At 25.5% G+C, this 17,756-nt stretch overlaps 1 protein-coding gene across 1 annotated transcript; it reads right to left on the bottom strand.

Annotated features, from left to right (window-relative positions):
• Positions 1–5,195: 5,195 nt before the first annotated feature.
• On the bottom strand, positions 5,196–17,733 carry LOC117176237. The gene is made up of 3 exons (XM_033366383.1): positions 17,246–17,733; positions 10,410–10,576; positions 5,196–6,499 (listed from the first exon to the last, which is right to left on the bottom strand). The coding sequence occupies exons 1-3, from the start codon at positions 17,589–17,591 to the stop codon at positions 5,954–5,956; spliced, it is 1,059 nt and encodes a 352-aa protein (XP_033222274.1). The 5' UTR covers positions 17,592–17,733; the 3' UTR covers positions 5,196–5,953.
• Between the last annotated feature and the right edge of the window lie 23 nt (positions 17,734–17,756).

The following is a 17,756-nucleotide window of genomic DNA, read 5'->3' as shown; positions in this document are numbered from 1 at the left end:
CTTTATTGTACTCTAATACATTTCCCAAAGTTTCAGCTCGATATTTTATTTTTAAAAAAAGTTCTTAAGTTCAAAAGAACATTCAGTGAACTGAAAAACTGTCGTCGGTAATATAGGTATTTAGCTGTGTCACATGCCCTTAAAGTGCATCGTGGGTGTTAGACCCCCCAGCGTATTTAATCATGTATTGTTTACCCCTATTGAATATTTTGTCACAATAAAATTATCCGATATAGTTTAAGATATCTTTCTTAAGGTAGAGTTTATTTTTAAAGCCATTTATTTATTTGAAGTTGTTTAAAAAAGTTATTGAAAAAAAGTAAAAAAATGTGTTTTTTTTTTACTTGAAAATTCATAACTCACGCAATTTTAATTATTTTAACCTAAAAATGTATTGTTATACTTTTGAAATAGTGTGCTTTCATAAAAAAATATTGTAACATGGTTTCTTTCAAAAAACATATTTATTTCCACAGTTGAAAAGTCAATTTTATGATAAAATGATAAATCAGATTTTTTGCTCTTAAATCGATTTATTATTATCGAAATTCAAGACCATTGACACGTAATACTATAAAAATAAAAGAAATTGTAAAAAAGAGATATATAACTGCATTTTAACAATTATATTTTATTCGACATATACACAATCTGCTCTCGCATGGCGCGCTCCCCTAAGTTATAAGCCATCTACAAAGAAAAAAAGTACGAAATAATCGACAAAAAAATTAATTATTTTACTTCATGTGATATACTTACTTTAGAAAGTAAACAAAAATCAGTAAAATTTGCTCCAAAATTACTTTTTTACTCACTAAGTGATCACTGGGTCTTTCACACCCCACGATTTTTTTATCCCCACTTTCAGCAGCTGCTGCTTGTAGACTGACGCAGTATTCTAAACGACTATTTACAGTTAGTGTCTCCAACTAAAGCTAGATGGCGACACTTATTTTTTCGAATTAAGTCTTATTTATAAGAATTTGAAAATTCCTTGGGGTATCTGAGACCCACAATGCACAGAAACTACAAAATGTTTAAAATGCGAATCAGGCCTGAATTTGTAACCGATTTCAACGTTTTTTCTTTAAATTTAACAGTTAAATTTTTAAGCAATTTTTCTTATTATATTTCACAAAAAATTTATTTATTTAAACACGAAGTTTGGAAAAAATGTTACTTATAAGATACGGATGCAATATTAACAGGTAAGATTCAAAATGAGTAATATTAATGTTCAGTTTATTTCAAATTAAAAAATGTTCAATTTTATAGATTTACAATTCAAAGTTCTACAATTTAAAAGACTTACAATCGAAAATTCGTCAATTTTAACGATCAATTTTCTCAGTCAAAACAGATTAATTTTCAACCAAATAGTTGCAATTTCGACCAAAAAATATGAATTTTCATCCCCTACCCCTGAAAGACGAGTTTTCAACGAAAAAGAATTCAGCTATATTAAATTCAAATTTTTAACATTTCAAGTAAAAATATTGGATTTTCAAGAAAATATGAATTTTTAGCCATATAAATGAATTTTAAAACTAAAATTATGAATCTTAAACAAGAAAAAATGTAACGAAGTAGTTCAATAAAATAGCTATTTTTATTTATTTAAATATTATTCAACCAGTTGAATTTTCTAAAAATTAGTTGAATTCTCAACTATAACAGATTAATTTTCGTAATACAAAAATATTATTTATTTTTGATAGAAAAGTGAATTTTTTTAATGAAAAATTATAATAATATAATAATTTATCTACAAAAAAAATTGAACTTTCAACTAAAATGTTAAATCTAAAAAAAATTATTTCAATTTTCAACAAAGTAGTTGAATTTTCTACTCAAAAATATGAATTCTGGAAAAAAGTAATAATTGAAATTTAAAATAAAAAATATTTTTATAAAAAACCACAGGTAAATACAACTAAAAACTACGAATTTTCAAATAAAATTATCGATCATCAAAAAAAATAACAAAGTATTTCAACTTTCAACCAAGTAGTTGAAATTTCTACCGAAAAATATGAATTCTCAACGAAAAATGTGACTATTAATATTTTAAACCAAAAAATATTTTTATTTTAAACAAAAAACATTTCAATTTAACGAAAGACGATTTTTCTATAAAACAATAAAATTTTCAACCAAAAAGTATGACTTTAACAATATTGGTGAATTTTCAACAAAATAGTTTTATTTTTAAAGCAAATAGTTGTATTTTCTACAAATTAGTTGAATCCTCGACAAAACAAATTAATTTTTGAAATATGAATTTTCAACAAAAAAGTAAATTTTCAACCAAACTGTGAAATTTGCTATCAATTTGTTGAAATTTCAAACCAAAAAGACGAATTTTCTGAAAAATAGTTGAATTTTTAAACCAACTATATGAATTTTCAACAAAGAAAGGTTGATTTTTCAACACAAAATTATGAATTTCTAATAATAAATTTAACTTTCAATCAATGAGTTGAACGGATATTTATTCTTTGCATTTGGAATGCTTGAAAAAAAGTTTATCAAAAAGATCTCTTTTAGATGGCAATATTTATATGCGTCTTCATATTCTGAATTGTCTACTTAATTAAGTATAGTCAAAGATTAGGTTTCTCAAAGCTCTGTAGGCTTTGAGGTACACATTCTCATCGTGACACTCGCGCTACGCGCTCGATTTCCGACAGACATTTGTAAACAAGTTTTGTTGGATTTTTTTTCTCGTAACTTTCGTCGTTTTTCCATACATTTTTATTTTATTTTTTTCACGAATAAAACAAAAAGTACGCGTCCTATCAAGAAGTGATTCTTAACGAAATTGTAGATCTTTTTTGGGATAACCATTTTTGTTAATTCATCTTTTCTCGTATCCTACATAGTTTGTCCACAAAATGGAATTTTTTATTTTCCATTATTTTTTGTGCAATCAAAATTTGCATTGTCGATTTTTGAAGAAAATCCAAAAATTGGTTATGATAATCTTGTAGGGTTTTCAAAAAGAAATGTTTTTCTCCTCTTGACTTTTTTTCATATCGTACGTTTTTCGGCTTCAAATTTTGATTGTCGGTTGATTAAAAAATTTTTAAAACGCTATAACTCTGAGAATTTTCTTTTTATTGAAAAAAGTCACAAGGATAAATTTTTTGTTCTTTTTAATAATATAAATATCCGTACATAGAATTTTCAAATTCAGGAAAAAGTGGTCTAAAAAATTTTCAAAATGCGCTCACTTTTTGAATTTTTATCAAAAATGGCTGGTTCACGAACTCGTCCTTTCTTTTAGGACCTAAAAAAAGTTTGCCAAAGATGAATTTGATTCGTTCATTTTTTCGGGAGTTATCGTGTTTACGGACGGGCGGCCGGACAGACAGACGCCATCGTGAAAACCTGGATTCAGGGGTTCTCGACACGTGGAGATCCGTTGAAAAACTGTGATATCCAATTTCCGACAATTCTAATACTTTTTTAATCATAAATCATGAGAATGTAAAAATTGAAGATAGCAGTTTAACTTTCAACAAAATAGTTGAATTTTTTATTCAAAAAGATACCTTTTTGCAAAAATCTAATGCCTAGTTGATATTTCAACTAAAAAGAAAATGACACGGAAATTAATTTTCTACAAAAGTTAAGTTTTCTACTAAAAAGGATGACTTTTTAACAAAATTGTTGAATTTTCAACAAAATAATTTTTATTTTCAACCAGTTTTATTTATAATAATTATCACAAAGATGAAAAAAATATTTCTATCAAAAAATAAGAATTCCCAGAGAAAAATGTAATATTTATTATTAAAAATATATATTTTAAACAATTATCACTTTATTAAACCAAGAAAGAATAATTTTCTAAAAAAAAAAAAAACAGTTGAATTTTTGAAACCAAAAGTGTACATTTTCAACGAACAATTTTAAATCAAATATTTGTATTTTCTACAAAATAGTTGAATCCTCAATCAAAACAAATATAGTTCGAAAAACTAAAATATTATTTTTTAACAAAACAGCTCATTTGCAACCAGACAGTTAAATTTCCACCTTATTAGTTGAAATTTCAAGCCGAAAAGACGATGTTTTCATAAAAAAGTTTAATTTTTAACATAAAAATATATTTTTTCAACAAAAAAGTTGAACCCTCAAATAAAACAGTTAATTTTTACCACAGTTAAATTTTAACAGAGAAAAAAACGAATTTTCTACAAAATAGTCGAATTTTCAACCAAAAAATATGAATTTCTAACAATAAAGTTAATTTTCAATCAATGAGTTGAATTTTCAACTAAAATTATGAACGTTAAAAAAATTGAACATAGCAGTTTAACTTTCAACGAATTAGTTCAATTTTCTACTAAAAAGGATGACTTTTTAACAAAATTGTTGAATTTTCAATAAAATCATTTTTATTTTCAACCAGTTTTATTTATAATAATTATCACAAAGATGAAAAAAATATTTCTATCCAAAAATAAGAATTCCCATAGAAAAATGTAATATTTGATATTAAAAAAATGTATTTTAAACAATTATCAGTTTATTTAACCAAGAAAGACTGTTTCTAAAAAAAAAAACAGTTGAATTTTTAAACCAAAAATGTAAATTTTCAACAAAAAATTTAATTTTGAATTCTCAGCCAAAAGAAATATAGTTCAAAAAACGAAAATATTATTTTTTAACAAAACACAGTTAAATTTCCGCATTATTAGTTAAAATTTCAAGCCGAAAAGACGAATTTTTTTTATAAAGAAGTTTAATTTTTAACTCAAAAATATGGTTTTTCAACCAAAAAGTTGAACCCTCAAATAAAACAGATAATTTATACAAAACAGTTAAATTTTCAACAAACAAAAAAAACGAATTTTCTATAAAATAGTCGAGTTTTCAACCCGAAAATATGAATTTTTAACAATCAAGTTGATTTTCCACCAAAATAGTTAAATTTTTAACAAAAAACCTTATCTTCTCATCAAAATTCATGAATTTTCAAGAAAAGAATTTAATTTTCAACCAGTCTCAAAAAATTCATAATAATAATTATTACATTTTTTATTTTGCATTATTAAAAGTTTGATAGATTGATACATTTAAATTTTAATTACTTTAAATTCAGAATAATTATGATGCTTGGATTTTGCAGTTACGTATTCAGTATTGAAATTAAAAAAAAAATATCAAACATGAAATAAAAGGCCAAATTCGAGAAGATCCTATTATTATTTATTATTCAAAACATTCACTTTTTTATCCACCTTGGACGAATTTGCGCGAATAGAAAACACAGGAATAAAATCGGCAACATTTCTTTACGACAATCAGTGAATTTACAAAACAAGTTTAAAAAACTTGATTCTTTTACTTCCCGAATATACTTCACAAAATAATTAAAAAAGATCTTTCCCTAGAAACACAAAATTGTTATTACTACTATAAATACTTTTTTTTATCTAATCATCACAGCTCACCAAAAAAAGCTTATCACACTCAATGTTCTACAAAAATTAAATAATCATTCCTATCTAATACTAAAAACGTGATTTTTATACTACATATTAAAATAAACATTGAATGTGTTAAGCTCCCTTAAAAAATTTAGTCACGACTCAAACTTGAACTAAAAAAAAAGGACACAGTTTTGAGTAGCAGATACAGTTATTTGTGCACGCAATCAAAATATTAGCCTCTAAACTTAAATTCTTTTCGCAAAAGGAGTCCGATTTTTTTTCTTTTTTCATTTCCTCTTCATAAACAAAAGGAAATGCCTATCAAATTTGCAAGAATGAAGTCTCTCGACTTAGTCAATTGCAACTTTCATTGCATTATATTCGCGTGCATTTGTAAATTTACTATATACAATTTAAAAACAGAGACTCGATGCTGAAAAGCAAACAAAGTCTTTACCAAATCTCAGACTCAATTTACAGCAAGCGAAAAAAAAACTATTCTGAATTGAAAATTAAATATTTCGCTCGTAAGAAATTAATGGCATCGCGTGCTTGTCAGCGAATTCGATAAAATCTTCTCCTATTTGACTCGCACAGCGGATTAAACTGATACAATCGTCCTCGGCGTAGTGTTCGTTGATCGCGGAGGAACTCAACATATGTTTCGTTAAATTTGTCAATTTAAAATTTTTTGGTTTCACTAGCAACTGGGGATTAAAAATTTTCGAAGGACACGTCTCGATTATTTTGTCGGGCTTTATAATCTGCGACTCGGGAGTTTTTTCATTGATCCTCTGCATTTGGCTGTACATTTCCTGATTTCTCTCCGTCTCGACCAGTTCGACGCCTTCGTCGAAACTCGTGCACGTTTCAATCCCATCTAAAGCTGCAGAAACGGCGTCGTCCCACGAGTCTTTTAATAACGAATCGTACCTTTCAAGCATATCGTTCTTTTCCTGCTCTTCTTCCAACTTCTGCCTCTTCAGAAGTCGTTTGTCACTAAAGTAGTTTCGAAATACATCAATCGAGTCGATGGCTAAGATCTCATTTGGCATTTCCTGAAAAAAGAACGCTTGATTTAAATTAAAACATTGGAGGGTGGACGAAAAACTTCATTTTCAAAATAGAATTTAAAAAAAAAATTAAAAATAGAATAGAATCTTTGACAGATGGCATAACACCACTTTAGATTAAATTTTATTTATTTATTTTAACCAACAAGACAGCTAATTTTCGATTAGAAAAATATGAGTTTAGAAACAAAGTTAACTTTTTTTTAAATACTTGCATTTTTTACCTACAAATATGAATTTTCAAACAAATAGTTGAATTTTGAAACAGAAAGAATAAACTTCAACCAAACTGTTCAATATTCAAGTCAGAAGGACCAAATTTCTACAAAACATTGGAATTTTTGGCCAAATAATTAAAATTTCAACAACAGAACAATTAATTTTTTTAACAAAATAGGTGACTTTATAGACACATAGTTCAACTTTAAAGCCATAGAGGCGAATTTTCAAAAAATATTTGAACCTGAAGGGCATGTGACACAGCTAAATACCTATATTACCGACCACACTTTTTAGTTCACTGAATGTTTTTTTGAACCTAAGAACTTTTTTTGTAAATAAAATATCGAGTTGAAACTTTGGGAAATGTATTAGAATACAATAAAGTACGTTTATGTACTGCATTTTGGTAGGAACTTCACTGAAAATTATTTCATCTTTTTTCTGAACCTCAACATTTTTTGAACGTTCGACCTTTTTTTATACATAAAATATCGGTCGCAAACTTTGAGAAATGCAAGAGCCGAAAGAAAACTACGTTTAAGTACAAAGCTTAATAATAAAAGATGTAAAAAAGATTATTTCAACAATCAATTCCAACGGCATCAGCCGGTAACGTTGTACACGAAAATACGAAACCTGGCGGCCGCTAGACGAGGCTCTAGAAAGTTCGTATTTTCGTGTACAACGTTACCGGCTGATGTCGTTGGAATTGATTGTTGAAGTATTTTTTTTACACATATTATTATTAAGCTTTGTACTTTAACGTAGTTTTATTTCGGCTCTTGCATTTCTCAAAGTTTGAGACTGATATTTTATGTATAAAAAAAGTTCGAACGTTCAAAAAATGTCGAGGTTGAGAAAAAAGATGAAATAATTTTCAGTGAAATGCAGTACCTAAACGTACTTTATTGTACTCTAATACATCTTCCAAAATTTCAGCTCGATATTTTATTTACAAAAAAAGTTCTTAGGTTCAAAAAAACATTCATTGAACTGAAAAAGTGAGATCGGTAATATAGGTATTTAGCTGTGTCACATGCCCTTAACCAAACAGTTGAATTTCCAAACCACAAAGGCGAATTTTTGAAAAGACAGTTGAATTTTCAACTTAAATAATGAATTTTAAACAAAAAAATAAATTCAAAACAAAAAATGTAACAGTTGATAAGTCAACTAAACAAACGAATGAGTTGAATTTTAAACAAATACATTAAATATTCACTAAAACTGTCTGCCGACAATGATGAATTCTTAAAAGAAAGTATAATCATTGCATTTTTAATAACAAAAAATATGATAATTTTACCAAAAGAATTGAATTTTAAATTATGAAACAAGGAATTTTCAACGAAAAAGATTAATTTCCTACAAAAAAATATGAATTTTATACCAAAAAAAGATACATTTATAAAAAAGAATGGAAAAGTCAGAATTTCAGTAACAAAATTAATTTTCAAAAAAATAGTTAAATTTTCAAACAATGAGAGTAACCTTCATACAATAATTTTTTTTTAATCAATTCGTTCAATTTTTACCCAAGTAGTTAAATTTTGATTCAAAAAGATCATTTAAAAAAATATATATATATATTTGAAGTTCCAACGTAAGAGATGAATTTTCATCTACAATAATAAAACGTCAACTGAAATAGTTCAATTTTCTGTTAAAAAATGAAACAAAAATTGATGTTCACCAAAGAGATGAATTTTTAACTAAAACGACGAATATTTAACAACAAAAATGAATTTGAAAAAAATAAAGTTTTTTTTAATAGTAGATTTTTAAATACTAAACAGTTAAATTGAAAAAAGAGGAATTTTCTACAAAATAGTTGTATCCTCAACCAAAGAAGATTAATTTTCAACCAAAAAGGTGCATTTTTATAAAAAAAAAGATAAAATTTCTACCAAAAAATATGAAGTTTTAGACCAAAAGACGAATTTTCAACTAAAAATGAATTCTCAATTAAAAATGTAAGTTGCATTTTTAACAGGAAAAGGTGAAATTTTTACAAAAGTGATTAATCTTAGAAACAAAACAAAAAAATGAATTTTCAACCAAGAGGATTCATTTTCTACTATAAAAGACGAATTTAAAAAAAGGAAAAATTAAAGTTTCAGTAAAAAAAGGAGATATTTTTAACAAAAAAAAAAGAAGACATTTTTAACAACAAACAAGAGAATTTTTCAGAAAAAAACAGTCAAATTTTCCACTGAAAAGATTAACCTTCAATTAAAAATTTAATTTGAACAAAAAAAGAAATTTTCAACCAAAAAAAGAAGAAATTTTCAACAAAACAGTCCAATTTCCCACAAAAACAGATTAACCTTTATAAAAAAATGTTTACTAACGCAGTTAATCTTTTATCTTTGTTGTCAAATTTTCAGAAGATTAGTTATATTTCCAACCAAAGAGATGAATTTTCAACTGAAATGATGAATCTTCAACCAAAATAGTAAAACTTTCAGTTAAAAAATTATATTAAAAAAAAAAAGAAACGAATTTTCAAGAAAAAAATGGAAAAATTAAATTTCAACAAAACATTCAAATTTTCAACTAAAAAAATTAACCTTCACTTAAAAAATGTTTAACAAAGCATTTCAAAGTGGTTCAACCATTAACCAAATAATTCAATTTTTAACCAAAGATAGATGGATTATACTCGAATAATATATCTTTTAATTTTCAATGATTAATGAAATAGTAGTTTCAATTTTTATTTTTAATAAAAAACAGTTACTTTGCCCAAAAAATACGAATTTTCAAAAAAATAGTTAAATACTCAATCACAGAAGATTAATATTCAAACAAACAATTGCATTTTTGGAAAAGAAATGAAATTTCTACCGAGCAGACAATTTTTGAAACCAAAAATATGAACAAAAAATGTAGGGGGATATAAAATTAAAAAATTTAACAAAGCAGTTTAATTTTTATCCAAGTAGTTAAGCTTTCAAAAAAATATTTTAACTTTCAAACAGATAGTTATTTTCCAAAAATTAATTTTTTAATAAACAGTTACAATTACAAACAAATAATTTTACTTTCACTGAAAAGAGAATTTTTAGTTTTTAAATTAATAGTTGAATTTTCATGCCAAAAAGACGAATTTTTGGAAGACAGTTAAATTTGTAACAAAAAAGTTAATTTTAAACCAAGAAAGGTACATTTTAAACTAATTACTCTCGAAGTTTCAATTTCAAAGGATGCATTCTCCATATAAAAAGGCGAATGTTTGATAAAATAGATAAATTTTCAACAAAATAATTAAATTTATAACCGAAAAAATGAACTTTCAAACCAAAATGGTTGAATTTTCGTCTTAGGTTCTATTTATTAGAAAATAGGAGGGAAAGGGCAATAAAGAAAAGAGTGTAAAAACAGTAATTGAATTAGAAATCCATCGATTTTAAACGTTTTTGACTTAAAAATTTGCAATTTGAAAAAATTAACATTCGAATACGAAATCAGGGAATAAAAAATTGTTTTATTTCGAAGAATATTAAAAAAAATCGTCTAAGTTATAAATCTTTAAAGAGAAATTATTGAATTTTTAATGTTCCCAAGTAAAATGTTAATTTTTTTAGCCCTCTGCTGGGAAATTTCTAAATTTGAGTGACCATTCTTATATTAGTTTTTCTGCGACGAGGGAATAAATTTAAAAAAAAATTACCCCCTCGATGTCCCGAAATTCTTTCAAGATAATTGGATAGTCAAACGCCTTGCCGTTGTGAGCCACAAAGCAGATTGGTTGTTCTAATCGTCGGAGAAAGTGTATTAATAGCCAGTACACATCCGAATCGAAGAGCTTACAATTTTCCAGAAGTTCGTTCGATAATTCTGCAACGAAAAAGGATACATTTTTATTTAATTGAGGAATAAGCAGCCCTCTGCTTCGACCGTTTATGTGTATGCAGTAGTAGTTTTCTTAAGATCCGAAGGGGAAATGTCAATCAAATTAATCCAACAGATGGCGCCACAAAAAGTAGGTCTGACTTTTTCATTGAATTGCATTAAGAAAAAGCGAAAATAATTAAAAACTTGATGCTGCTTGTAGATAAACAAAAAATAGACATATGAAAAAATAAGAGTAACTATTAGTAATTATTTAAAAAAGAAAAAATCATGAAAATATGTAGTTTAATGTGAATAAAATTTAATTTTGAGATACATTTTGAAAGCAGTTCGAACTTCAAATTTCTATGATTTATTTTGCTGATATTATTGATTTTATTATTTGTTCTAGTTTTAACAAATATCTATTGTTAAAATTATTTATTTAGCTAATGAAAAAATTAATAATTTTTAATAGCTCGATGACAAAAATATTAAAAATATATACATAACCAGAAGAATTAATAAAAAATATATCACTTACATCCAATATAAATACAATAATAATTAAAATATGCAAGACTACAACTTAATTTGCAAAGTACAAAATCTATGTATCTTTAAAATCTTAAAAAAAGATAAAGTATATATTTATTGAAATTGAACCGAACTTCACTTATACTATTTATACAGTTCAATCATTTATTTGTTGCTTAATCTTGAAAGCATTTTTTTAGCTGCATTCAACCCCTAATAATTTTATTACGAAATTTAGATTTAAAGGAGATTTTGAATTAAATATTTTAATATAATCGCAAACTTCATTTCTAAAATAAACAGACTATAAGCTATTAAACTATATAAACAAACGTACTGTACTCATGACGCACAGTTGTAGGAAATGCACATTTTTCAATCAAAAATATTCAGAGCCTTTAATTTTCTTGCGATTTTGAATTTTTTGTTTTAAATTAAAGATCATTAAATTCTATAGATCTTGACTCTCCGAACTTTTGTCTCTTCTATTTTTTATTAATAATTTTTGCACTCAAAGTATGAAAAAACTAAAATTTTGTGCATAACAATTTTTTACGCTTTAATAACTGATCAGGAAAACTTTATATTGTCTTTAATAAATGTTTAGGGACTCATAGGATACAAATAATTTGATTATTATTCCATTTATTTTTCATAAACCAATTTTATGAACAAATTGGCAAATAGTCTTATTATCGGTAAACAAATTTTTTTTGCTAAAAGTCCTTCACAATCATGTAGGAATGACATTGAATAACGAAAATAATTCAAATGTTTATAATAACTACTGTGAGAAAAAAATGTTGTGGCAAAATATTAGAATTTGAGATTTTTCAAATTATAATTTCCTTCAGTGGCCAGAACGACTTCAGCCATTCCTTACAATAATAAATATTTAATAATATTTGATAAAATATAACAATTGAAATTTTTGTAAACAAATTAGATAAACAAATAAAAAATGTTGGTCCTTTCGTATAGACATTTTTTTTTGCACAGGAAATGTTTGAAGCTATTGGACGAATGACTGCTAGTCACAAAAATGTTAGAAAAAGTTAACAATAACCACTGTTATTAACAATTCTTGTGACAAAATATTTAAACTTAAGGTTTTATCAAATTTAAATTTTCTTTGATGGCCAAGCCGGTGGGTTATTGTCAAAAGATTTTGTATTTAGTGAATTTTAGCATGCAGTGTTATGATTCATTTTCAATCTATTACAGATGAAAACCCGACTTTTTCGAAGTGAAACTGCCACTATTTGGAAATTGTTTACGTAAATTGTTTATAAACATATAAGTTGCTATATTCTGGTAATTATTCTCAAAGATACATTTTTTTAGGAATATCCGTACGCAGCGCGGCGATTAAAGAAAATAAATTTTTTTGATAAAACCTTACATTTGAATATTTTGTCACGAGAATTATTTATAACAATGGTTATTGTTAACTTCTCAAATATTGGTGTGACTAGCAGTCATTCGTCCAACAGCTTAAAACATTTCCAGTGCAAAAAAAAATTTCTATGCGAAAGGACCGAAATTTTGAATTTGTTTATCTATAAAATTAAAATTGTTATATTTTATCAAATATTATTAAATATTTATTAATTTAAGGAATACCTGAAGTCGTTCCGGCGATTGAAAGAAATTATAATTTGAAAAATCTCAAATACTAATATTTTGCCACAATAATTGTTTATAACAATGATTATTATAAACTTTTAAATTATTTTTTTTATTAACTGTCATTCCTACATCAATGTGAAGCACTTTTATCAACAAGAAATGTACCGATAATAAGACTATTTGTCAATATGTTTATCAAATTTGTTTATAACAAATAAATGGAATAATAAACAAAATATTTTTATTTTATGAGACCCTGAACATGCATTTAAGACAATATAAAGTTTTCCTGATCAGTTATTAAAGCGTAAAAAATTGGTAAGTACAAAATTTCAGTTTTTCCATACTTTGAGTGAAAAAATTATTAATAAACAAATAGAGACAAAAGTTCGGAGCGTCAAACTAAACGAAAAAAGTGAATTTCCTCCACTGTGCGTCATAAGTACGGTACGTTTGTTCATAGAGTTTTATAGTTTACAGTCTGTTCATTTTAGAAATGAGGTTTACAATAATATAATTAACTATTTAATTCAAAATCTCATTTAAATTAAAAATTTTTAATAAAATTATTAGGGGTTTAATGCAGCGAAAAAAAATCTTTCAAGATTAAGCAAAAAATAAATTAGTGAACTGTATAAATAGTATATATTATGTTCGGTTAAATTTAAATAAATATTTAGATTATATTAAATAATAATAAATCCATTTTCTCATTTATTAGTCTTGTCATTGACTTTTTACCAAATTATTCCCTCAAACATTTTAATTAAAATTACCATTACTTTTTAAAAATATTTCCTTCAAAACTTGAAATTGTTCAGATTTTAAAGGTACAGAGATTCTGTACTTTGCAACTTACGTTGTAGTCTTACATATTTTATTTATTATTGTAATAATATTGGATATAAGTGATTAATTTTTTATTAATTCTTCTGATCATGTATATGTTTTAAATATTTTTGACATTGAGATCTTAAATATTATTAATTTCTTCACCAGCTACATTATTAATTTTAACAATAAATAATTTCTGTTAACTAGAACAAATTATAAAATCAATAATGTCAGCAAAATAAATCATAGAAATATGATGTTCGAACTGCTTTCAAAATGTATCTCAAAATTAAATTTTATTCACATTAAACTACATATTTTCATGATCTTTTCTTTTTTTAAATAATTAGCAATAGTTACTCTTATTTTTTCATATATTTGCAAATTCAATGAATTCAATTCAATGAAAAAGTCAGACCTACTTTTTGTGGCGCCATCTGTTGGCGCGGTTTGACCGACAATTCCCCTCCGGATCGTAAGAAAACAGAAAAGTGGGGGCGATGCACATGCAGGGTACAATTGATGTGGGTACTATATCAAATTCAATTTAGACCGCTCCAAATTCCTAACTTCTCAAGTGAGAATACTGTATGTTCAACAAGATAAAAAGAGAAATTTGAAAATTTTTTCAAAATTTCAAGGTTTTATTATTTTAATTTTAAAATCATACCGTCAATAACTTTTTCTGCGATAACAGTTTTTTTTTCAAATATAAAGAAAACCTGTTCAGAACATTTCACAATAATTTTCCAGTCGAATCCAAAGATTTAAAACTAAAACTTAATAGATAAACCAAAAGTATCTACATGATAAAAAAAGTACTCGATAAACAAGAAAAAAATTACCATCTTCCAATTAATAAAATATTGAAAATCAAATCTTTCTCATTTCCAACTTATTAACCAATTTTAAAGTATAAAAAGTTCCTCCGTCAATTCAACAAAAATTAAAAACTAAAAATTCCTTGTTTCAAACAGAATAAAAATGCTAAAAATACAACATTTTTCCTCCTCCAACGCAATAAAAAGGTAAAAAAGGCCCTCTTTCGATTCGAATCAAATACCACAATTTCTTCCCTTTCTTTTAAAATTAGAATCATTGTGAAATTCAAACAAATAATTAATTGTTCGGTTGTTATTTATACATCAAAATTTTTATTTATTTTTTTAATTCAACAATATAATTAAATTTTCAATCAAAGTGATGAATTTTCAACATTGGAACAGTTGCATTTCAAATCAAAAAGATGAATTTTCTACTAAAATGATGAATATTTAACTGGAATAGTCGAATTTTCCAACAAAAACATGAATTTTCAACCAAGAAGATTAAATTTTAACCAAAAAAAAGACGACGTTTCAACAAAACACATGAATTTTCAACGATAAAAGATCAATTTTCAACCAAACATTGAAGAGTAAAATTTCTAGTTCAAAAAAACTAATTTTTAACTATAAACGATGGAATATTTAATTAGATTAGTTAAATTCTAAGTAAACAAACATTCTTAACCAAAAATTGAAATTTTAAATAAAATGATGAATCGTCAATTATAATAGTTCCATTTTCAAAAGAAAATTAACTTTTAGGGAAAGAGTAATAACTTTCAACAAAGTAGTTGCATTTTTAATAAATAATATAATTTTTCAAATAAAATGCTGAATCTTTTGCTGAAACAGTTGAATTTTCAACTAAAAAGATCATTTTTCAACTTAAAATAGAATAATTAAATTTTAAACAAACAAAAATAACAATCTTTCACAAAATAGTAACATTTCCAACCAAAGTGATGAATTTTCACCTAAAATGATGAATCTGTAACATTAACAGTCAAATTTTCAGCCAAAAAGATTAACTTGAAAAAATACTCATTTTCACCAAAATAAATGAATTTTGAACAAAAAATTGAAGCTAAATTTTCAGTTAAAGAAATTAATTTAAAAAAAAAAAGATGAATTTCAAACAAAAATGTTGAATCGTCAACAAAAATTAATTTGTATCCAGAGCTTAACTTACGACTATCAGTATCAAAACAGTTTTAATTTCAAATCAACAACAGTTGAATTCAACGAAAAAATATTTTAATTTGAAGTAAAAAACTCAACCAAAACAGATGAATTTTCAACTAAGAATCAATTTTCGGTCTACAGAGAAAAAAATACAATCAAACTGATGAATTTTCAAACAAAAGGATGAATTCTCAACCAAGATTAATTTTCATCAAGAAGGACAAATTTTCAACCAAATACTTGAATTTTTAATTAAAATTTTCCAACCAAAACAAAATTTACAAGAAAATTGTTACATTTTCAATTAAAAAGAATCAATTTTTGATTAAAATTTTGAATCTTCAACCACAAAAATCAACTTTTACAAAGAGTTTAACTTTCAACCAAAAAAGGTTTTGATTTAAAAACAACAGTTGAATGTACTAGCTGATATTTCAAACAAAATTTTTTTTAATTTTCAAATCAAAAACAGTTAAATTCAACGAAAAAGGGTTTAAATTTTTATTAAAAAAAAGTCGAATTGAACTAAAAGATTCAGTTTTCACCAAAAATAGAGTAGTTAAATTTTCAATTAAAAAATTAATTTCCAACCAAAACCAGCGAATTTATAATAAGATTTTTAATTAAAAATAATGCATTTGTAATTAAATTAATTAATCTTCAAACACAAAAATGGATTTTTAACAAATGAGTTTAACTTTCAACCAAAAAAGGTTTTGATTTAAAAACAACAGTTGAATGGACTAGCTGATATTTCGAACAAAAAATTTTTAATTTTCAAATAAAAAAAGTTGAATTCGACGACAAAAGGTTTTAATTTTAAAATTTTAAAAATGGAATTAAACCAAAAAGACCAATTTTTAACTAAAAAAGAATCTTCAGTCAAGCGAGACCAAAATTTCATTTAAACTACGGAATTTTTAATTTTAAAAATTTATTTTAAACCAGCTTTAATTTTCACCAAAAAAGGGCAAATTCTCAACCAAATACTTGAATTTTCAACTAAACAAGGTAAATTTTTCATCAAAAATATAATAGTTAAATTTTCAGTTAAAACATTAATTTCCAACCAAAACAAAACATATTTACAACAAAATAGTACATTCCAGTAATACAAAGCTCCTTTACGAATAAAAAATCATTGTTATTTAATTTTATATTACAATTTAAAAAAATTTTAATCCAGCTTTCGAAAAAATCGCATGAATCGAGAAAAATGTCCCGATAATTCCAAGTTTTGCAGGTGAGTAGACACCCTGGAATATTGAGAAAACAAGTCAATCATTTTCAATACTTTAAAATTCATATTTTAAACTTTTATAGGACTTTAAAGTCGCAACTAAAAAATATAGCTTTGATTGGTTTTGAAAATCGAACGTCTTTCACTACGAAAACATTTTGAAAATTTAAAAAACTTAAAAGTAAAAAAACTCTGCATTTTCTTCCCAGAGTAGAAAATATCATCGCAAATATCGATTTTTTTTACCAAATTAATCAGACATTTCTAGTTTCAATTATTTCTATAATCTTTAAACTTTTAAAAGTTACACACAGCCTCAAAAATTATGGAGCACACAAAACCATTCGAAATAAAAAAAAAAAGAATTTACCATTGGGATCCAAAGATTTAAAACCAAAACTAAATAGATAAAACAAATGTACTTACTTGTAACTTGAGTAACTATTTTAGGAATTTCAGCATTCGGACAGACTGGAATGACGACCTTTGACAAAATTCGAGGAAGCTTTTGTTGAGGAACTTTAAGATCATCTCTCGAGATTGCAACCATTGCCAGTTCCGTTATTTTCGGGTATTTATTGCCTTTTATCAAGTCCGTCGTTTCCAGATCAAAAAACACGAAACTTTTGATCATTCTTTCTGTTCTTTTGAAGGTTAGGGTCGCCATGTTTACGTTTACTTCTTGTCCTTGTCCTTCTGGCCCTTCTTGTTCCTTGTTCGACATTGTCAAACCACTCGATATTATAATTTCACTTTTAAATGATGTATACATGAATCGCAAAATGTACTTTGCATTAAATTATCAGTTCAAGGAAGAATTATCTCTTTAAACCTTCCGAGAATTATGAATGATAATGCACATACCCACAGATAAATAAATAAATAAACGATAACAAGAAAAGTGAGTCGCAGTCGCAGCACATAACTTATAACGGAT

The sequence above is a fragment of the Belonocnema kinseyi genome, chromosome 7, assembly GCF_010883055.1.
Source record: "Belonocnema kinseyi isolate 2016_QV_RU_SX_M_011 chromosome 7, B_treatae_v1, whole genome shotgun sequence".
NCBI lineage: Eukaryota > Metazoa > Arthropoda > Insecta > Hymenoptera > Cynipidae > Belonocnema > Belonocnema kinseyi.
Note: the sequence above shows the minus strand (reverse complement) of the source record. Positions and strands in the feature narration are given on the sequence as shown.